At 33.3% G+C, this 22,954-nt stretch overlaps 4 protein-coding genes across 16 annotated transcripts in view; 2 read left to right on the plus strand and 2 right to left on the minus strand.

Annotated features, from left to right (window-relative positions):
* Positions 1 to 164: 164 nt before the first annotated feature.
* On the plus strand, positions 165 to 3,167 carry LOC105217988 (thioredoxin-related transmembrane protein 1). Its single transcript, XM_011193294.3, has 4 exons — positions 165 to 637; positions 1,142 to 1,303; positions 1,364 to 1,538; positions 1,767 to 3,167. The coding sequence occupies exons 1-4, from the start codon at positions 405 to 407 to the stop codon at positions 2,298 to 2,300; spliced, it is 1,104 nt and encodes a 367-aa protein (XP_011191596.2). The 5' UTR covers positions 165 to 404; the 3' UTR covers positions 2,301 to 3,167.
* A 3,824-nt stretch (positions 3,168 to 6,991) lies between these two features.
* LOC105217991 (U4/U6.U5 small nuclear ribonucleoprotein 27 kDa protein) lies at positions 6,992 to 11,585 on the minus strand. The gene is made up of 3 exons (XM_011193296.3): positions 11,427 to 11,585; positions 10,956 to 11,350; positions 6,992 to 9,458 (listed from the first exon to the last, which is right to left on the minus strand). The coding sequence occupies exons 2-3, from the start codon at positions 11,192 to 11,194 to the stop codon at positions 9,176 to 9,178; spliced, it is 522 nt and encodes a 173-aa protein (XP_011191598.1). The 5' UTR covers positions 11,195 to 11,350; positions 11,427 to 11,585; the 3' UTR covers positions 6,992 to 9,175.
* LOC105217990 (eukaryotic translation initiation factor 6) lies at positions 9,614 to 10,834 on the minus strand. Its single transcript, XM_011193295.3, has one exon. It carries the CDS (start codon positions 10,510 to 10,512, stop codon positions 9,775 to 9,777), a length of 738 nt encoding a protein of 245 aa, XP_011191597.1. The 5' UTR covers positions 10,513 to 10,834; the 3' UTR covers positions 9,614 to 9,774.
* Positions 11,586 to 11,989: 404 nt separating the features above from the next.
* LOC105217992 (protein hu-li tai shao) overlaps positions 11,990 to 22,954 on the plus strand; it is a 79,215-nt gene continuing 68,250 nt past the window's right edge. For 3 of the 13 annotated variants that reach the window (XM_011193307.3, XM_054233536.1, XM_011193308.3), the window contains exon 1: positions 13,270 to 13,960. The gene's annotated coding sequence lies outside the window, so the exon portion shown is untranslated. Of the gene's footprint in view, positions 12,269 to 13,251; positions 13,961 to 22,954 lie in introns of those variants that run through there. The other 10 variants (XM_011193297.3, XM_054233534.1, XM_029043903.2 and 7 more) reach the window with 9 other exon arrangements.

Raw genomic sequence — 22,954 nt, forward strand, 5'->3', positions numbered from 1 at the left:
TTTATATATATTATAACTAATAGTAGTATAATTTAATATATTTGTTTATTTATTTTGACTTGACTTCTTGACTTTACCATCACTCATCAACAATCGAAATATTATCGACTTCTGCTCAATAACTGTCAACTATTTCCATGCAACACTGCGTTGGAATTTCACACAAAGAAAGCAAAAAAAATTGAAAAACGGCAGGAAAACCCACATTCGTCATTTTTCTGCTTACTGCAGACGGCAATTTTTTCGCTATTATATTTATTTCTTAATTAATAGCCGGCGATAGCTCAAAATTTAATATTTGCATGAAACAATTTTATAGTGAGCAATTACTGTTCGTAGATTGCGTGCAAACGAAGGAAAAAATATAATCCGGGAACGTTAAATAAGAAGCCAAGCGTTAAAATATGTCTAAAATGGAGTTACGTACACGTTCTAAATCAAGCCTTGCACGGGGTTGTTTAAACGCTTTCTCAATATATTTGGTTATATTTTCAACATTTACTGCGTTCACCGCTTTAATGGCACATGTTGATGAATTGGATTTGGACGAAGATTTAGTAACACAGACAAATCCTTTGGTAGAGTTGAATGAAGATAATTGGCAGTTAATGCTACGCGGCGAATGGATGGTAGAATTGTAAGTGTGATGTTAAAAACTATGTGAAGTTGCACTGACTGTGACCCCCTGCTTAGTAATGCATATAGTGTTGTGAATTTGCAAAATCTGTTATAATCACGTAGAATTAATGCGGCAGATGTTGCGGTATATATTTACATAGGTACTTACATATGTAATGAATTTACGTACTCGTGGCTTCAATGCAGTTCATTTTACAGCCGGCAAATTTGTTTCTCTGGCGTGTAACAATAAAAATTAACATCGATTTTTTCAATACATTATTCATATTTTTTAATATATCCAATTTAAATGTCATTGTTTTGCTAATTCAATACACTAGGATGCATTCTAACTTTTTTTGGTACTTACGTATTAACGCCACCGCACCGCACCGCCAACGTTAATACGTAAGTGCACTTATTTTTATTAACATGTGATAAATATTTAATTTGATTTGATAAATCTACTTGTTATGTTATAAAATATTAAATTACTAAAGACATATTATATAAATTACTTTAGCTTTGCTCCGTGGTGCCCAGCCTGTAAAAATCTCGCACCAACATGGGAACGTTATGCCAAAACTGCAAAGGAGTTGCGTGTAAGTGTGGCCAAAATCGACGTTACCACATCACCTTCCTTAAGTGGGCGTTTCTTTGTTACCGCTCTACCAACCATTTATCAGTAAGTTTATAATGCATAATTCAAGAAAAGATTTTATAATATTTCTTATGCAAATTGCAGCGTTAAAGAAGGCGAATTTCGTCAATATCGTGGTTCACGTGATGGCGACGCTTTAATGCTGTTCCTGAAACAAAAACAATGGCAGAAAATCGAACCAATTTCAGCATGGAAGAAACCTGACACCATACACATGTCTATACTATCGTATTTCTTTAAATTATCACACACTTTGAAGGTGAATTTACATTATGATAATGCTATTCAAATTATCTATAAGTAAACCTACGTTACTTAACCAAAAAAATATTGTTTTTTAATTAAAGGAATTTATTTGAAGGAATAAAAAAATAATATAATTTGTTTGTATTGTTAATTTTAAAATTAGTGTACGCTGCATGCTATATATGTATATTTCTATCTAACTACAAAAAAACACGAATTAAAACCTCTTTGCACCTTACAGGATTTCAATGTACGTCTCCAGGAGGAATACGGTCTGCCAACTTGGGGTTCATATGCGCTCTTCGCCATTGGTACGATATTTGTTGGCGCCGCTTTGGGTTTGTTGCTCGTTTGTGTTGTCGACTTTTTGTATCCACCAAAGAAATCGCAACGTCAAAGCTTCTCCGAATTCAAAGAAAAGTCTGCTGGTACAGATGGCATTGAAGATTTAGCTGCAGATGAAATTGAGGACGAAAACGATTTGGCCGATGAGCAGGATGATGATGATGAGGAGGATGACGATGATGATAACAATGATGAACAGGATGATGAAAATGGCGCTGATGTGGAGGAAGATGATGCGGCTGGTACTTCGGAAGGTGAGAAAAATTCAAATGCGAGTGAATCAGAGGAACCAGAAAGTGAGAAGGATATCAAGAAATCGGCTGGCGATGGTAATACACAGAAACAGTCACTGATTGAGAAGGAGAAAAAGAATACGAGCAGCACTAGTCCGGCTGAGGTGCGTAAACGCAAACCACGAAAAGACGATTAAGACTTGCAGATTTGCACAGTTGAAAACTTAAAAAACAAAAATTAACAAGAAAAAAACAATAATACATTTTTAAATATACAAATATTCACATAAAATTTATTTAACGTTCAGAGTTTGCACTCTGCCACTTATATTGCGCAATTTGCACGCCTCCATTTTGGCTATAATATTCTTTTGTATTTAATTTAGTTATTCAATTTGTGTATTGTGCTGAATTGAAAGAAAAATCGTGCAATGAATGAAATAGCTGAACTTACAAGATACAATTTATAACATTGAAAGTAACTATTTTATTAATCAAAAAAGCAAAAACAAAATAGTACGAAATAACTGCTCAGCATACACTGATTATGCCCATACAAAACTATAACTGTATATCACATTGGTGTATTATTGCATTGAGGTTTAATTAACAAACTTATATAAATTACATTTATTGCTAATACAACAACGCACAACTGTTAATTGCAAACTTCACAAACATAAATATTATTGACTTTTTAATTAAATTAACTTAAAACACATTTGCCGCTTTTAGTTTTTTCTTTTTTTTTTTTTGTTACCGTCGCAGCCAACAAATTGTGCGTAAATATGAAATACAAATTTGCCTTATTTAAATGGAAAGCGCATGCGCGTACTACGATAATTGCGCAAATGAAAATTTTGAAAATATTGAATTTCTTAATTTTTATACTAGTTTATGCGTAGTCGCGCTAGTGTATTGAAACAAAGAAATATGAACATGAAGCAGTTGCAGCAAATATATACATGCATAATAATCACAATTAAAGGATTATATAAAATCGTGTACAAATTGTACACTACTAATTAAATAAAAAAAAATAATCATATGAAATATATTCTAAACTAAAACTAAAACGAAAAAAACAACAAGAAACATTGTGTAGCAAAGGCACACAAAACTGACTGTAAATTAATATTTAAGTATGTTGCTTCTTACTGATATTCTTTAAACTACACTTTAAAACGCATTTGTATTTATTTACTCGAAGCAAAGACTTTGTCTAGGCAAAATCAATTACAGCATCATCACCAGCAAATAATGAACTTTTTTTAAATACTTTATTAATTTCTTGTTTAAAAAGAAAATATTATTATAAAAAAACTAGTTTACTTGAAAGCATAAAATAAATTTAAACTAATTTTGCGAAAAATATGGTATTTTTTACTTTACAATTCGCTTAGTTTAAATTCTTACGTGTTATTGAGTTTTGACTGCGCTCTTTATTACGCTAACAAATAACATGCAAACGCAATATTCGCCCCAATAAAAAATTAATTTGTAATCAAAAGTATTTTCTAAAGTATTTAGACGTGGAAAATATGTTTTACTAAGCAATTATAACTATGTATTTTTAGCTTAAAATTTATTTTTAATATAAAAAGTATTCTTCTTTAATTATAAACAAAAAATCTCTTGCACTAAAATAAAGTTTTCTTTTTTTTTTAATATAAAAATCGTTTATATCATTTCAATATAAATAAAATACATTTCTTCTTTAACTAAATAAACCTAAAATAAATTCATCTTTTATTCCTCTTTATTTATAAGAACATGTATTGAAAATTCAGCGAAAAACATATAAGAAAAATACGCAAAAAATTTATTAGACAAAGACTACTTGGCTTCAGTTTACTTACAAAAAAAAATATTTAGAAAATAGTAACAAATTGAAAAATAAATATTTCTATAAAACAAAAAAATATTTGCTAGAAATGTTTGTAATAGATGCGTGTTTATAAACAAATTATTAAATATAATTAAGTGTACTTTAAAAAAAAATTGAAATGACTTCTTTACTATTTGTGATATTTCTGCTCACAAGCAATAACGGTGAAACTCGTTTTTTTAACTATGCGATGGTGTACCCGGAATCCATACCCTAGCACTTGGACGGGATGGGATGTCCTTGTCGACCGCTACTAGCTTTGCTCCGGGGTATACTTCCTCACTGGGCCGATCCTTCGTCGTCGCAGTCAATTATTTTAATCTGGCCCAGGTACCAGCCAGCATCTGTACATGACGGTGGCGGACCTTTATTGCTTTATTAAAGCACTACCAGGGTTACGTTTGCAGTGCACCCACTTCAATTGTGCCCTGGGGATTTTGCCTTCGGGATCAACTTTATCCAGGACACCAATAATTATTCGGTTTCGGGCCACATCAGCGAACGACTTTTTCGGTATTTCGCCCTTTGTTTTCGGCCTCTTTGTTAACTTAGCCACTTCAGCAGATTTTTGTCTTTTTATCGCTGTTACCGGTTCCATTCTAAAATTTGTTAACACCGCAGTCGATTGACTCCTGGAGCTCTTTTGAGAGCACTTCTCTGCATACTTTCGCTTTTTTCGGGTCTTCGGGTCTATAGCATAGGCCATCTTTTGGCAAAAGTACTTCCATCAACTTCACCTTTGGCATATCACTTCACCTTCTGCTTAGTAGACTGGTTTTGGCCTCTAGGCTTGGTTCCGGCTACCGGTGTTGTCGTTGGCTTCTTGGAGGTTGGTTAAGCTGCACCTCATGTACTAGTACTGGGTTTTTCATGTAGATTAAGCTTTGCTCCTGTCTTCGACTTTTCTGTTCTAGAGCTCGTTATAAATGCTGCCCTCTTCTCGGAAACAACTTTTACTCTAGTAAGGAAATCCTTATGAGATGAACGCGTTTACGCATTACCATCGCAACAGGTGATCCAATTTAGACTCCAAAGCGCTTTGAGCCTATCACAATTTTTTGAGGCAGCTAACATTTATTCCGACATATATCTATCTAGATGCTCAGACCTGAGTCTTGCGAACGCTGGACAGGGGGTGGGAAATGACTTGGTGTTTTCACCTCGCCTTCCTCCATACAGCTACGACAGGATTCCTAGCCTCATCGCATTGATGCCTATTCTGCAGCGTCCAGTGAATACTCCAACTATTGAGGCAAAGAGAGTTTTTAAGTGCATGTAGTTCCGCCGACCTCTTGCGTTCCATTTTGGGCCAAGAGGATATTGCAACCGAGCAGATTTTAGTTGTTAACCAGCGTCTGCCAAAGCTAACAAGAAGTTCATTGGATCAGTGCTATAGCTCAGCAGTTCAATGGAGCCCCGACTCGTTTCCAGCATGGTGAAATAGAACGAACTCATCCGTTCTACCGTTCCCAGCGACACCGAGACGAGTTTGATAGTGAAATAATTTGACGCTGGCGATAATGACTGCTTTGAGCACACATTCAGCGAGTTCAGGGCCATAATCGCTCTACTACCGGAGTGGACCGGAGCAGTTCATCTACCGCTACCTTGATGACAGACACCTCTGCTTGAAAGACACTACAGTGATCTGGTAATCTGAAATTAAGTTGTATGGAGAGCTCCTTACAGAAAACTCTCCCTCCAACCTTCCCACCACTTTTCGATCCATCCGTAAAAATGCTAGCTGCACCTTGTTGTTGTTGTAGTGGTTACCCAAATCTGCCTGAACCGACAAGCGTCATCGAATTAATCTATTGGGAAGCCCAGGAAACGAGCTGTTTCGACGAGTCGACTCAAAGGAAAAAGGGTGTTAGATGAGTAGGACATTCAAATAGGTGGTTGGTGTCATTGCATGTAGGACATATGTATATTACGTATGTCGGGATTCACTCTGGATAGTAGGAGTTTGATATACTACAGTATGCAGAATGAAGTTGTGCAAGTCGAGATCGGTGTATGCAATTGGTGGGGATTTGACTCCAAAGACGCCACTCACGGGGAGGGAGTCAATGAAGGTGTTAATAGCTCCTGTGTGAATGGCGTTCGGTGCTTATCGAAAGACTGTCGCGTCCGAAGTACGGTCGATATAGTTTTGCAGATCGTCGGCGTATTTCAGGAAGGTACTCTTGATGGCTCTGGGAGGCGGCTCTGCTTTCTGCGAAAACATCCCAAATGAACTGTTTAGAGAGCATTTTGCTACTTAACAGCTAGCCTACGGACCTCGTTGTCTAGGTGATCGACCGGAGATATCAAGATGCAACCTGTACCGGACCTAGCTACGTTCTACTGCATCCAAGCGACCATATAGGGGCAGTTGATGAACGTGGGACGGATAGACTGGTAAGTTACAAACAGTGTTTCTTTGTCTTTTCCCCATTTGCTGGACGCTATCGACTTGAGGATCTTGTTGCTGCTCTGTACCTTGTTAACAATCGCTGTCTATCTAGCTGCGCCTCTTCTCTAGCGGCTTCGTTCTGACCGCATGTCCCTCGTGGAAAGTGAACAGAGAAGGATTTGTATCCCGGCCGTGGACCATCATCTCGGCAGTATTCAAAAAAGCAAAATATTTGGTGAAAGCTTGCCGTCGATATAACAACAACAACACAGTTGTTGGAAATAGTTCTATATCACTTTAGTATCAAAAATCGTAATAAAACAACAATTTATTTTAAATTTTGAATTTACTTTTCTTTTATTTTTCTTCAGATTTCTCTTTTTTACTTTTTGGTACTTTTATGCTCATTTACAATTGTTTTTTGTTTAGGATTAAACTAACTAATGAATAACTAAAGCACAAAAGATTACATTTAATTACACAATTTTTTCATTTTATTTAAATATAATAACAAACCAAAAAACTAAAAAAAACTGTTCAAAGTCTTGAGTACGAAAATGAAAAGTGAAAATTGCAACCAAAATGAAATAAAAATGAATAGAAAGTATTATTTCTCTTTTGTTTATTAAAGTAAAACATTAATATTAAAAGAATAATAATAAAAATAAAATATGAAAAAAATCCCTGCAATTTCGTTTAATTATAGCTAAGTTGTAAGTATGTGTATGGGGTGTGGATGAGCCAAAAGATTATCAGGTTTATGCCAAATCTCAACTATTGCGATTTGTGGGTGATACATATATACTGCTGTCGTATATAGTTATACATATACATATATATTTATAAATGTATTTTTAATTTGTTATACATGTATGTAAAAAACTTGTAAGTGCTGTTTTAACAATTACAGATGTAAGTATTTGTTCAAAAGTAAAGGTTTTTACTCTTAATAGCTGTTCGAAATAATTAAGCACACGAGTTAAAGCTGTTATGCTTGATTTTTTACGAATTTGTTGTATATAATTTAAAGTTTCGAATGCTTTTCATTCTTCCACAAAATATGCATGAAATTGAAGAAAAAATTTCATTAATTATATTATATTAAAAAAAAAAAACGAAAATCGAAAGTAGTCCAAACTAAATATGCTCACATAACTCTCGCGATGTCTGCTTTTCAATGTTCACTCAACTTGCTTTCAACACGTACATCAGTTCTTTTTATCACTAAGTGTTGTTTTATTACAAAAACTATTTACTATTCTTTATTTTTTTTTGTTATTTTTTTTTTAAGATTTTAACGGCACTTGTGTGTGAATAAACTGTTGAAAAGTGTAGTCTTCAGTATAAAAAAAAATCTTCACACATTATACTTCTGTATAAAAAATGCTTAAATACATATTTTACAGTTATTTTCATGTATGTTTGTATGTATGTATGTAATAACTACCATTGTAACAATTATATTTTTAATGTTTATATAAATCCCTGGCTATTGCATATTTGGTCTATTGTAGTTGGGTATATTTGAGCGGGGAAAATGGTTGGAAAATTGTATGGGGTTAGGGGTAAGGCTAGTTATGTTGGGTAGGATCAATAAGGTACGGGTTATTTATGTTATTTGTGTATATATAGTTTCTATATTTGTAAAAAAAATAAAAATATTTTGATAAAAAATTGTACTATTGCAGTGTATGGAGGATACTATGGGGAGTTATGCATTCAAATGCGTGCTGGGATATATGTATTTATATAAGGGGTATATATGGGGAAATTGTTGTTGTTGTATTGTGTTGTTGTTATGATTTTCAAATACTTCAAGTAATTGTGTTGCATAAGAAATTTTGTGGCGGTTAAAACATAACAAATATTTTGTAAAAATTTAAATGAAACTGTGAGAGACTTACAGATTTCTCTTACACTATGGAACTAAAATGAATCAAGGGCAAGTGTTCATGTTAATTTCAGTCAGTTAATTTTAAATAAACGAAAAAGGTAATATTGTTAATTTTGAGTTAATTCACTAAACTGTTTACCAATTTTAAATTGCAACAGTTGTATTGCTTTAAAACATATTCAAGCGTAAAATTTGCAGTTTGGCAACAACGTAGCACTTTCGCCTTAATTCATTTTAGTCTTAAAATATTTGCGATTTTCCTGTTTCAAGTGAGTTTAATTACTTTAAATATTCAAAAAAAAAATTACGGAAATCTCATCGTGCGCTATTTACGAGATTTAATTGAGAGAAAAGTGCATTATGCTGCCCCAGTAACTACACTTCAATAATTTCCAAAGCAAAATAATATTTAAAGGCAACAATAAATTTTGAAGTATTAACTAAAAATTCAGCATAACCAATTTTGCTTCACTACAACACGTAAAGCATAAATATTGCCCGGATTAATTTTTGTTTCAAACTGTTACAGCTGCTGGGGCGCTTTTCAACTCTTCTTCACACTCGCGTCATGTCACATTTATAATAGCTCTTACTGACTATGGGAAAACTTAAACAGGACAATACAAGAAAAAAATGTTAATATTTTAAATATTAATGAGGTATGTGTGGTGGAAATTTTGAAAATTGAATTTTGTAAACCGGTCTATTGCATAAAATTGCAGGATTGTCTTGTGCATGCTGCTGTAGCTTTGCTTCGCTGGACACTACAGCAGCCGCACTACTAAAAGAAATAGTAATAATAAAAATATTAGTACAAGAGTGTACATCGATATAACGCCATTGTGCATGAACTTGTGTGGTGGGTGGACGCGTTAGTACGCGCTTTGCCAACGTGCTATGCCACAAAGTCCAGCGGTCGATTGAAGCCGCCTTTGCGATTCATATATTGACGATACTTGCGCTTTAAGATGACATGCACCTCACCAACATCGTTGCCTTCGACCTTCTTATTCTTGGTGGTATCGAATGTGCAGAATCCCATTGTTTTCAGCATTTCGACTTCTTCAGCTGATTTACCTTCCAAGTCAGCTTCTGTGATTTTAGGACGTTCAGCGGCAGCGCCGCGTCGTCCAGACGACGTTGAGGCCGAAGTAGATGGATGACCACGAGAACGAGACCTAAGTATACAATGAGTCGGTATTGCAATTATTGAAAAGTTTCAAGTAAATTTTAACTGTAAACAACGTAATATATAAATATAAATAAGTAAAAAAGTGTATTTTGATTATTTGCTTCCCGTTGGTATATTAAAATGCCAATACAGCTATTAATATAAACTTTACCATTGTTTTTCAACATTTTATTAGAAAAAAACTTAAATTTAATATTATTCGCTAACAATAAATTTATTTCGTAAATAATTGTATTACAAAAAGTTTTTATAATCAATATTATTGCGGCCAAACTTCATAGAAGATTTCCAGCATACAGCATTTAAGACATCTCCTCAATAAGTGCGGCACGCAATTTGGTGGTGACGGTGCTTGGCTGTGCTTGATTTAATTTGAACACACTTTCGATCACAGACATTTCTGTGGCAGTTGAACTCATTCCCACAAATGATATCCAATCGTTTACAACCATGCCGGCGGCCAACACATCACTGCCACGATTTACTGTGCCCGCCACTAATGGCACTTGCAAAAGCGATGATAATTCATCTTGATCTTGTATACTGGTTTTGGGATGTACCATGCCACCCTGATTACTCAGCACTGCGTACGAACCAACGAGCGGGTTTTCGGCTATCGTTTGCCTGAATACTTCCACTTTTAGTACATCACCGATAATTTCTTCAGTTTCTTTGTCAAGATCGGGATGCACCAGCGCAACATAGTCATTGCAGGCGATTACATTTCCCAATGCCGATAGACGTTCTTCCACACGCTGTATTTTCACCGTATCGGGTAATGTGTTGCGCAAATGTTGTAGTTCAACATCTGTAGTAGAATGTGGCACAAGTAAACCATTACGGTTACCGACTGTGAGGCGTCCAAGAATACGGCAACCGCCAATGCTAGCATGCACTACTGGTATAGTCTCCGCCAATTCAGATTCGTACACACTGTAAAAAGCCTCTGAGCCGCCTATGGCTACTAGGCAATATGCGTTTGTCAATTTGCTGAAAACGCCGATGTCATCGTTGTTCTCAAATTGCACGCGTAATGCCATTTTTGTTTATTTGCTACTTAATTTCACTCTTTTTCACTTGAACTGTTACTTTACGGATTTGAGGTTGACTCACTAATAATGAAGTTGTCAATGGTAAAAGACTTTATAAACTCTATGATTAAATTTTGTGATGAAATTCTTTGATATCTACGCAAATTTTGTCGGCTATTTCACTTCACGTGGTAATGTCAAAGAATTGTGTTGAAATGTCAAATTGACATAAAATGCGGTACGAAAAAAGCGAGGGAAAAGCAAACCTTAGGGTTGCATTCGGGTTTACATTTGCAAATGTAAATAAGACTACTACCCGAAATACACATAATATTGCGAAACATTTTTAAATATACACTTATGTGATTATAAATAAGGTAGTTAGAAAAATTTTATACTTAGTTCTGTGACGTTTCAGTCTTGGGTTTAATACACTACACTTCATTATTCACCTAGAACGGCGACGACTTCCTCGGTCTCTTTCACGACTTCTGCTGCGGCTCCGGTCACGATCCCCTCCACCACCGCCTCCTCTGTCGTGTGAACGTCTACGCAAAGCACGGCTACCGCCAGCTCCCGTCTCACGTTCCCGCTGTCTTTCACGTTCTCTAGAACGTCGTTCACGACGCTTTTTACGTTCAGAACGCTCCTTCTCACGTCGCCTATGCGATGGAGATGGACTACGTCCCATTTTTTTGGGCTAATGTAGCTGTCTGTGGAGGTATGCGAAGGACGATGAGGTAGTTACAACACTTTACTTTGGCGCTATTCTATTCGTGTCTGCAGGCGCCTTGCAGTGAAAACGTTTGCTATTGTTTTCCGTAATAAATCACTTTGTTAAGAATGCCTGTCAAGTCAAACCAATTGCTGCTGTTGTAATTTTCTATGAACTGCATTCAATATTTTATTATAGAAGTACTTACCGTTTTTAATGTTGTGTCCTACTATATAAATTTGACACTGGCATTAATAATTTTTAAACTTAAAAACTAAAATAAAAACTATCACACCAAGCGCGGCGTCTCGTCCCCTTTTAATTACTGCTTCTTCGTATCGACAGAACGGCCTTGCCGTTCACAATGGCACAAAGCAGGGTGGCAAAGTGGTTGACTTAAGCTTACAACGCTCTATGAGTAGTATTAGCAACATTTTAATGAAAAAAATATCTTAGTTTAAAATAGCAGCTAGTGAATACTGAAATAATGTAAATAAAGCAAAGAATTTATTTTATTATATTTTTTTTCTAGAAAATATTTCACTCTATGTTTTTCAAAGTCCCCATTGAATAATAATTAATGGGTTCATTTTCTGCGTATTATAATATGAGAAATATTTTATTTATATGACATTTGATAAAAAAAAACACTGTTGGTTTATAAAGTTTTAAAAATTAATAATTTTAAATGAAAACTAAAATGTTAGTGAAAAATCTGGCAATATACTGCAATAGCAACTCTGTATTTACAAATATCCCACTATTTCTCCAGCAACCTGAAAATGACATCATTCTCAATAAATTTCTGATTTGAATGAATAAATGCCAGCTGAGAATAGTGCGTATTCACTCTTTCGTGTGAACTGTTGGCACCGGAAAACCGACGCGAATACAATTGGAAAATCGAGACATAGGTAATTTTAGGCGAATCAGAAATCAGAACAGAATAGAAGCAAAAGCGGAATCGAACGAACATCGACTCGAGTGTTTGCGCTGGAGTAGCTCAAAGAAAACGAACGTCGAAATTTGTTGTAAGGCTTTAATTAAACGGTTTGAAAATAATTTGGACAAAATTTGTAATTATAAAAGAAAAATGAGTGCGGCGCATAAACTTCAAATGGTGTTTAGTTTATTAGTGGTCAAAGTGTAGTGTGGGGAGTAATGAGTAATTGAAACTGTTAAAATTTGCGCGGTGATTGAAAGTGAAAAGTTTGTGAAAATAAAATTGTCCAGACAGAGGCACTGAAAATCGATGAGAATCGACATCTGACATTGCATACCTATATTTAAGTTTTTATTATATTATTTTGGCATTTTTGTTGCATTATAAACCGGCAAACGCCCACTCATTTTTCGCCAGCAGGTTTTATTTATAATATCAGTAGCGGCTAAAAGGTCGACAATGACATAATCGCGCAAATAGTGATATACATATGCATATAAAAACATTTTTGTATTTAAAGATCTGTTATTTTGTTTCTCTCCAAGTGAATTATTTAGCGCTTAATACAATTATCAAAGTAATGCATAAAAAACATACATTGGCTATTTCATATAGTCTTTAATTACAGACAACTGCCACAATAGGGCGTATGCCTTGGCATACTTTTTTTCTGTTGCTACTTAGAAATTACCCTATTTGAAACAGCTAAAGGGAAATTTATGGTAACAACAATAACTCGGAAAAGTGGTTTTAGCTTCGCGTGCTATTGCTGATGGCGTCAAATAGAGTTGCCGTTTGTTATAACGAGTAAAATAATTAAGTTTTTATAAATAAAATTTACATAATTCATTCAAATGAGAATTCCAGTGAATTATCAATGCTGGTGATAATTTATACCGAAAAATTACCGTTATCTTTTAATATGCTAACTTTGTTCTCACTCTCTTAGTGTGGCAACATTTATGCTATATCTTATTAGATTTCCTTATTTAATATCTTTTCCGCAATTCCATTTTATTCACAAATTCACTTTTGTTTCATTTTCCAATCTGAAAAATTCCCTCTATTTGCCTTTTCGTTGGCCGAGTAGCGTTGAGTTGAGTGAATTTGCTGGCAAAGCCAATTTGAGTGTCGTTGCTGTCGAAGTTCGGATTGCCAGACGCAGTCGTTTCGTCGTTTCATTCTAGTTGCTCTATTCGTTTTCGAGTGCGTGTTGCGACATAGCGGTATTGTAATTGCTTCGGTGCTGGCGCTAAATTCTTCAATTAAACTAATTGTGGAGAGAAATATACTTATTTAAATCGAAAGGAAAATAGGCCGGCCTGTGGCAAAGTCCGTATATTAATTGAAAATTGTATATTTCTCGTTATATTTAGTGCAAATTTGTGCGAAATTGTTGTGACAACATCATTCGATAATAAAAGGCAGTCTATAGAAAAACCAACTATCGTTTCGCGCAAATATTCCATATTTCAATAAAAAAATATCGCAGCGGACGACAACGGCGGTAGCTAATACGACAGAAGAAGTGAAAATTTTGATGTGCTTTTAGTGTGTGTGTGAAAATTTCAAGTTTAAAAAATTTCAATAGAAAAAAGTATATAAGACAAAAACATCCTCTTTTTTATTTTCTGGCAAAGATCGGGTTGAGTTTGAGAGCAGAACAAAAAGAAAATTACTTTATAAGAAAGGTAAAACAAACAAGACTACAACGGCAGCTAGCGCACGCACTTGTGACAGGAGAAAAAGGTTTGCGAGAGAGAGAGAAGGCAAAAGCGGATAAAATCACGCAATAAACGGTAAGTGAGAATTACTCGTAAAGGAAAATGGAAAAATGAGTTAAACAAAATGTTTCGGCATCAGTAGCAAAAAATAAAAAAAAAATGAAAATGGTGCTTGAAGGTATCAAAGGGGTGAACAATTTTATGATTGACGGTTAAAATGCATTTAAGGTACAATGCAAAACGAAGCGGAAAAGCATTTATGAACGAAAAATAAGATTTAATAATATTTCGTTAGCTGCAACGGGATATCCTTTAGTCGTTTACAAATTTTAAAAATTATATTTCAATTTCACATATCTTTTATTTCAACATAATTTATTTTATTTTATTATCATAATATTCTACAAAGTTGTAGCGCAATATTAATTTTTGTTTAATAAGAATTGTTTTAGTTTAAAATGACGTCATATTCATTTTAGATTTGCTATACACCAACCACTACCCTATACAGCCCCAATTTTGAGTAATGCCATACCGCATCGTATAAATTGCGGCTGCGGTGCTTGTATTGTTGTTTGCTTTGGGCTTTTTATTCTTTTATACGTTCCTGCTCGCATGTGCTCTATTGCTATTTACCCACTATTCACCGACAAGCTCCTCTCATTTCGTGCTTATGTTGTTGTTATTTAACTTGTTTGCTACCGTTCCGTTTGGACTTAGTTAGTGTGTGTTTGCCGCAACAACAAAAATGCACGTACGAATGTCATCATCGATTGTTCTTATTTACTTCCACTGATTCGTATTTTTGGGTTTGGTCCGATTTATAATTATGTTTTTGACGTCAAATGCAGGTTTTAATTTTACGTTTGTTTTTAACATGAAACTCTTTTCAAAAATTATATTTTTATTTGCATTTGTATATTCCCTAAAACGTAATGTAATATTCAACGATAATTTTTTGTCTTTTAATTTAAACCTAAAAATATTGGCACAAATATTAAACAAACGCAAATATTTTTGCGTTTTGTTTTGGCTTATTATATATTTATTATAAATTTTGCAATGTTTTAAGGTTTTTTTTCTAATTTATTATGAAGAAATGCCAAACATTTTATATAAAAGTGATTGTTTGATTTTCTATGACACCCTGTATCTGTGCACGATTGTGTTCAATATACTACGTCCGTTCTTTTTTTATTTAAATACATTTTGCAATTCGTTTAATAATTGCATCGTCATGTGTTAGCGAGAAAGTGGTGGACTGGTGGGTAGCTCAGCGTAGGCGGCCGTGCATATTGAAAGGAAACATTAATTGAAAGCACCTACTTGTGGTTTTCTGCATTAAAATTTAAAGAGCACACAATCAGTGATATTTTATATTAGTCAATAGGAAGTTTATTCGCTAAATTCGAAGTTTTAATCTTGCGTGTGCGTCTTTGGCGCAATATCGTTACGAAATTGACAAAAAAATAATAAATTGAAAAATTGTTTATGAAAAAATCGCTGCTTGTACTCATATTTATTAACACATTTATTGGCTAAAATTTACTTAGTCTACATGCTGTAGTGTATTATTTTAGAAAAATTGTTTGTTCTAAATTAAAAGTATATTATTTCCAGTTTAATTTTAGCTCTAACGCCAATCCAGTTTCTTACACATTTTTTAATGCACCTTCGTGGCTTGTAGCGCTTCGCGTGACCACTTGGCAGTTATCAATTTTCTTATTGTAAAACATGAATGAAACTTGTTGGATGATTTGCACACCACAACTTGCTAGTTACACTAGCTAACTAGGTGTATACAGAGCAAAGATGCATACAAATATACACGCATGCATGTAAATATTTATGTGCACAAGTGCGTAGAAAAAAATATTAAACAACTAAGTCATAAGAGAAGTTAGAAATGTGGGTCAAATCTACAAAGCAAGGCACGCGACACCGACACCAATACTAGCATAGCTAAATTTGCCGGCAGACTGTTGCGGCGGCCACTGCACTTCACTGACGTTGTCTAAGCACATTTGGCGTCTCAGCGGCGCCTACTAAGAAAACCACAGCAGGACGTGAGACAAGTAGGCAGTGTTTGAGACAGCAACTTGCATGAATAGTTGTGTGATTTTTTTTATTTGTATGCAGTGCAGGGTGACTGTTGAATAAAAAATATAATATATTTATAGTACAAATACATGAATCACGAAAAATATTTAGACATTTCTATACATATTAAATGCGAGCAAATTCTTAAAATTTATAAAAATTACTTGGAAACTGAGAAATATAATATCTTCTTGACTTTTATACACAGTGTAGTTAACGTTAAATAATTAAATAACATTTACTTTAAAATTCCTAGCCATATCAAGATGCCACATCGCGCGCTTACTTATCTTATCGCTAAGTGTTGATAACATATGTACATAACCTGTCAAATATTGCAAGAAACTATAAAAAGGCAAACCGGCTGGCCACGGTATCGACGCGAAGCAAGCGATTTAACATGTAGTTTGCTAAGCAAACTTTGAAAATACTTAAGTGGTGCACAGTTAGTGATAAAAGCGCGTGTGGTGATTGGCAAATTCCTATTTTTTTTCATATAATTTTATGACGTGTAAATTTATGAATTTGTCTATTGAAATGAACAATTCTAATAATTTCTAGACTATAGAATTTTATTGTTTTAACCTAACTTTGTTTCTATTGTGTAAATTTAATATTTATTAATATTATTACAATATGATTCATTAATGTATATCAATAGGTCAAGCGGGCGTTGTCCCTTACTCATACGCATTGCTCATCACACAAACAGACACACATACATATCTATTGCTTGTGAGGTATATGCTTCTCTTTACGTGTCTTACGTTGCTTTTGCCTAAATGTCTGACTTGCGCTTTATTCCATTTGTCTTCGCAAGTGTGTACTATTTATTAAACATTTCGCTTGTATTTTTATTAAATTTCTTACATTATTTCTTTACCACCTTCTTCTACCCGCTTTTAGGCTTCACATGTGTCTCATTTAATATCAGTGTTGATATCAACTGCTCTCAACTTTTTACGTGTATGTAGTATTGCTACCCCGCCCAATAAATAACATGTCTGATTACGTAATTAATTATTTAATGTTTGTATTCAACACACGTATAACTGTTCATTGTGGTCTTACATTTTATTTTGTATATTTTGTGATGAAGTTTTTCTATTGCAGCATATTTCTAGTTTTTTTTATATTATTTTATTTATTTATTTATAGAAATTTTTGAAAAGTATGCTTTCTATGATTTTTTTCTTTGTTTAGAAAAGGTATTTATGATTCTTACAAATTTATTTGCATTAAGTTTTACTTTCTTTTTTTAAGATAAAAAGAAACTGAATTTTATTAATAAATCGTAGGAATTTTCTACTTCCTGTTACAATAACACAACAAATACATATATATTTTTCGTTACTCTGCGTATTTCCAATTTTATCTGTTTTGTTCGCCGGCTTTGATTTACCTCCACTCTTGCATTATTATGTTGTATTTTATGTGTCACTTCCAACGTTTCTTTCGTAACAATTTTTTTTCTTAGCTACTCACATTTCTTACCTTTCACGCCTTCGTGTAATTATTTTGAAATATGGTCGTCTGTACGGCACCTTTCTTTCTTTAGCTTCTCTGTCATTAGTTAATCAATCAAAGGAGTCATTCAAGCAACAGCAACGGCAACGACGATTATCGGTGTTTTGTTTACATTTTACTTTCCACCATTTTTCATTTCTTAAATGTGATTGACGTTGTTTTTTAGGTATTTTTTTACTGAATGCAATAGTGTTGAAATAATCTTAATAAATGAAAATGCATAAAAAGAATTTTGTATTAGAATTTGATATTTTCGAACCATCATCTATATGTTGTATCAAGCAAGAATAATTAAAAAAAATATATTTAATTTTAAACATATTTAATAGTCCTCAGTTATTTGTTATTTTGCAGATATTGTGAAAAAATTTTACTACCGTTCACCCTGTTTTCCGCTATGTAAAAGTCAAATTTGTTTTTATCAGTTTTACGGTAAATGGCAAGACAGCAATTCGCACGACTGTCAGACTTATTGCTTGCATGCTTGTCACCTTTTAATCTGACCTAATTTCGGTTCCAAACACTAGAGTGAGATTGCTCTTTCTTTATGAATACCTTGTCGTCTATCCAACTCGTACGACTTGGCTGTGGTCAGTAGCGCGCCAATACTTAATATATATTTTTAATCTGAGAAATTGTCAGTTTTTATTCCTTCATTGCAGTGACGCTTATTCGCTACATATTTTCTCATACGGTTTGATTCGTCTTTAATCGCTCAGCCATTTAACGGTTAGTGGCAATATTTCAATGAAAATAAAAAAGGAAAATCTAGGTACTGACCTGCCATGCCACTAAGTAACTGTGTCTCGTTGATTGCAGCTGTGGTGGTGATGAAGTGCTAAGCGTATTGCTGCATCAGCGTCATTAACAATTTCTTACCATTCCCATACGAGAACTACAAGGCACTCGTACACATGTATGTCAGCTTGTATATATGAGTATGCTCAGCTGTAAGCTATAAGACAAGAGACATCGACTTGCATTTGCTGTGTTGCGGCGCATGGCCGAGAGTCATCTATCTGTGCCTATGTACCTACCTACCAGTCAACCATCCAACGACCAATCTACCCACTTCCAAGTGTATTTTTGTATGTATTTCTGTAAACACCCAATACAGTTAGGCTGCTCATCCATTTATATTGTGTACGTTGAAAGCTTAAGCACACTCGCCTCTAACGTTGTCTGCAGTCCTCTTGATAATTCTCTACCATACTGCCGCTTTCAAAGTTGATGATGATAAAGAATGTTGCTTGCTGTTAATGCCTAGACAGACAAACTGATAGACAGCATTTTTTTGGTCTATAGCGTTGAATGACACGTCCAACAGAATGACTTTGCAGACAAAGTCTACACATATGTATAAACCTACTTATATACAAATAATGCAATCTATATACAGCGTTTATATTTGCGGATATTAAGTTATGTACAGCTGTATATTTGCCTAATACTTATTACATATTGGCAGTATGTATTTTCATTGCGCTCATTGTGAGGTTTCTTTTTTTTTTGTTATTTTTATGCTGCTACCTACAAGTGGCTTTTCTTGTAACATTGATCTTTAAGGTGTCAAAGGAGTAGCGAGATTGCACGTTTTTTATATCCCACTCAGAATAGCATGCTGCAGTTGAGAGTTGGTTGTCGGGTCAAACCTTTGACTCAATTATTTTTGGTCCCAATGAAATGTTACTTCTAATTATTTTGTTTAATTTTAGTTTTTTTAATATTATATTTTATTTTTATTATTTTTTATATTTTATCTTAGTTGTTTTTGTTGTCAATATATATTAAAAAGCTCGTTAAGGGTATATATTTGCCAACACACCTTTACCCACCCAACTCAGATTTTTTCTATTACTGCTTACTGTTGTAGCATGCACTTCCTCTTAAAGCTTATTATTTTAACCCAACCTTAATGTTTTACACTGTACTATATGTCGAATGCACTGAAGATGCGTTCAGTTATTGCTGCTGGCAATTTCGTTGTGAGTTTTGTAACTTTGCTGCTTCTGCATTTAAGATTTTTGTATTTCTTGTTTTTATTTTGTTTGACATTTACAGACATAATTGCTGGTTGGATTGAGTTTTTATTTTTTTAGCTTTAAAACTTTTAATTTTTTTAACACAATCATGATTTAAATCTGCTGTAGGTTGTATAGTTGAACGAATGGTTTCTATCGTAAGGGGTCAGCGTTGGTTAGACTTTTGAAACTGTAAATTTGTTTATTTGTTTAAGTGCCTCTTGTTTTTTGTGCATTGGGCTTGTCTTCGCTTGCTTTGTTGCATTGACTTCTTTTTTAAGATAATGTTATGCAGCTGTTATTATTATTAATGACCTTTTGGTTTTTTTTATTTATTTAAATTTGCTTTGGTGGTGCTTTTTATATTTTTCTTAACTTCTTGGCTTATTTGTTTACTGTCAGCAGGCTGCTTGCGCTCTTTTGCCGTTCAATTTTTACAACGATTGCTTGATTTCTATTAAAATATTGTCTTATTTTATATGTTTTAATAACGAAAATATAAAAAATAAAATTTTTCAATTGTAATATAATTTTAAATAATATTTTTTAATTCAAATGTTCATATTTAATTTTTTTTCTTCACAACTAATCAACAATCAAGCGTATATTGAAATAATTGTATGTATATTGCACAATTTTTATTTATTTATATATATTTAATTTGTTTATTCATATATTTTTTTATTTTTTTATTTATATTATTTTTAAATTTATTTATTTATATTTTTTTATTTATTTAAATTTTTATTTATTTATTCATATTTTCTTTATTTATTTATTTTTTGTATTTTGTACCAAATTCACAATATTTTTAATAAACATTAAACATTCGTTGCATTTTGATGTGTGTTTGACAAATATCAGTGTTCTTATCTATTTACTATATTTTTTTAATTCGAAATTATGTTTTTAAGCATTTAATATAAGTAAATTACATAAAAACTTTCTAATATTATATTTTCATAATATCACTTTCATTAGAAACTGTAAGAAATAAATAATTTATGCAAACCCATATTGAATCACACACCTATTACAACATAAGATTAAAATACAGTAATACATAATAAACACAGCTGCCAACATGCATGCATATTAAACAGAGCGAGCGCGCATAAAATTACTACCGAGTTTTGTGGTTGTCTACCTTCAAACAAATGTTGGTCGCCGTTTTGGCGTCTAGTGCTGTTACAATGTATTACAAACGTTGTTGGGTTTTATGCAATCGACATTTCCATTTAGAAACCAAACAAGAAAAATAACAACAACAACAAATAAAGATAAAAGTTATTAATAGGCTTGGGTTGCCTGCAAAACAATGAAAGAGGAGAAACGTATTAAAAAGAAATGTGGCGAAGAAAATGAAATCATCCACATCATTTTTATTGTACAACAATGCTAAAATTGAGGCTATAATTTCCTTAATCGTTTTTTGTTTTCATTTCATACGCTCATTCCTGCTTAGCGCTGTGCGAATCGCACGAAATTGCATGAATAACAACATTACCGCTGCAATTGTTGCTACGTCTATGTGCAGATTGAATGAGTTGTGAAACAAAAGTCGCATAGACAAATATGTACATACATACATACTTTTAAGCGTTATAAAGACGGCGGTGTGTAACTTTTGTTGCTTGATACGATTCCGCTGCATGCTGCATGCCGCACATTGCATTTTTCATTTGCGTGTTCATATTATTAAAATCAAATTCATAATCATCATTTTTGTGTTATATTGAATGTGGCGTTTTGCATGACATGGCTGGAGAGGCGTTAATTGTTGAGGCCGTAACTAAACGTGAATTTGTTTAAATTATGTTCAGTGGAATTAATAGCATAATTGTTGTTGCTAAATTTTACAAACCAAAATGGAAACAACGTATTACAAATGTGAAAGTGTTCAATGCTTTTTGTAAATTACGTTGGCTTGGAAGTAATTATCATTATAAATTATATTATTATGAATTATCAAATTGCACGCACTAACAAATTTAACTTAACTATTGGCTAACTATTCCGTATGCGATTTCTATAAATAAATTAAAATATAATATATAAATTGTCAAATTGCTGGGAACATTAACTTATCCATTGACTTGTCTGCCATTTGCGATTACTACAATAAAAGCACATACAGTTAAACACTAGAAATAAAAACAATTCATAGTTGTTGCTAATTTTAAAATTTCATTTATATTTTGTCAATTTACGTCACTGATATTCCGAAATTTATCACTGAATTTGTGAAAAATTATTTGCATATTTTTTCAGTTTGGCGAGTAAATAAATACAGCGAGTGAAAAGGCGCATGTTGATGATAGCTTTGTTCGTATTTTTTTTGTTGCGTCCGATTGGGGGTGGCTGTTGGGTTGTTGTAGTTGTATGAATTTTTGAGTAAATGTTACTGAGCGCTGTGCGCTTCTATGGCATTAGACATAGACGAAATGATGATGTCATGCTTTGCAAATATGTACATAGGTTTATTCATATGTATACCGAGTAGTATTTAACAAACCGCGCACTTGCCTGCATCTCAGAAGTATAAGCAAAGCAAACTTTTATTGTGTGGCAGTATAATCTATTTTATTTATTGTTGAAACTTGCGTTTTGCTAATTATTTTTGGTTTCAGTTATTGTTTGTGTATTTAGTTTGCTCATCTGGGCGTATATTTACTGACCAACAGAGCTCAATGTTTACAAATTAATATTGCTTCTAGTTTTTTTCCTAATGCTTTTCATTGCATGTGTTTTACTTATTCATTTAATATTTATTAATTTCCTCTTGCGCGCGCATACTTCGTTTCCTTTGCACACTTTTTTCTTGCAAAATTAATAGGCTCCACAATTTGAAGAAATAGCACAAGCATTGCTTGCTCAAACGCACACTAGTTGAGAAGTCTATGTATATGTACAATTATGTACTAATATTTGTACGCTTCATAAACGCGTGTGGTAAAATGCAACGCATTTACTATGTTAATTGAAATAAAATGAGGACACCAGGTCCGGTCTTACCCAGTCCGGCCCGCCTAACAACGCTGCACTATGTCTTTAAAAGTCTGTATTTACTAGCGCGTGTATTTAGGGAAAGTTTTCTGTGATTTGTCCACTTGTAGTTAATACTTAATTTACTAAGAAATTACACTGCAAATTTTTGTTTACTTTGGTGTAACTATTTTCAAATAAATATTGAATAATTATTTTTTAAAACACTACATTTTTTTAAACTAAATTTTGTATTCAAATTTATTTATTTGTATTTTTGCTTTATACGTTGATGATGCCAGACTTTGTCGGACACAGTTGGTTTGCTTAATTGCTTAATCTAATTATTTAATTAACTTTAAGACTGTGAACAAAGTAAAAATGAAATAATTGTTGTATCATTAGCGTTTGCTTTTTAAAAGTCTCTAGTTAATCT

The sequence above is a fragment of the Zeugodacus cucurbitae genome, chromosome 6, assembly GCF_028554725.1.
Source record: "Zeugodacus cucurbitae isolate PBARC_wt_2022May chromosome 6, idZeuCucr1.2, whole genome shotgun sequence".
NCBI classification, from domain to species: Eukaryota; Metazoa; Arthropoda; class Insecta; order Diptera; family Tephritidae; genus Zeugodacus; species Zeugodacus cucurbitae.

What these genes read in the sequence shown, in the direction of transcription:
- LOC105217988 (XM_011193294.3), top strand. Translation starts at nt 405, where the DNA reads ATGTCTAAAATGGAGTTACGTACACGTTCTAAATCAAGCCTTGCACGG. An exon ending in GGCGAATGGATGGTAGAATT is followed by an intron (nt 638 to 1,141) that starts GTAAGTGTGATG and finishes AAATTACTTTAG; the next exon opens with CTTTGCTCCGTGGTGCCCAG. An exon ending in AATTATCACACACTTTGAAG is followed by an intron (nt 1,539 to 1,766) that starts GTGAATTTACAT and finishes TGCACCTTACAG; the next exon opens with GATTTCAATGTACGTCTCCA.
- LOC105217990 (XM_011193295.3), bottom strand. Translation starts at nt 10,512, where the DNA reads ATGGCATTACGCGTGCAATTTGAGAACAACGATGACATCGGCGTTTTC.
- LOC105217991 (XM_011193296.3), bottom strand. Translation starts at nt 11,194, where the DNA reads ATGGGACGTAGTCCATCTCCATCGCATAGGCGACGTGAGAAGGAGCGT. An exon ending in GGAAGTCGTCGCCGTTCTAG is followed by an intron (nt 9,459 to 10,955) that starts GTGAATAATGAA and finishes TTGTATACTTAG; the next exon opens with GTCTCGTTCTCGTGGTCATC.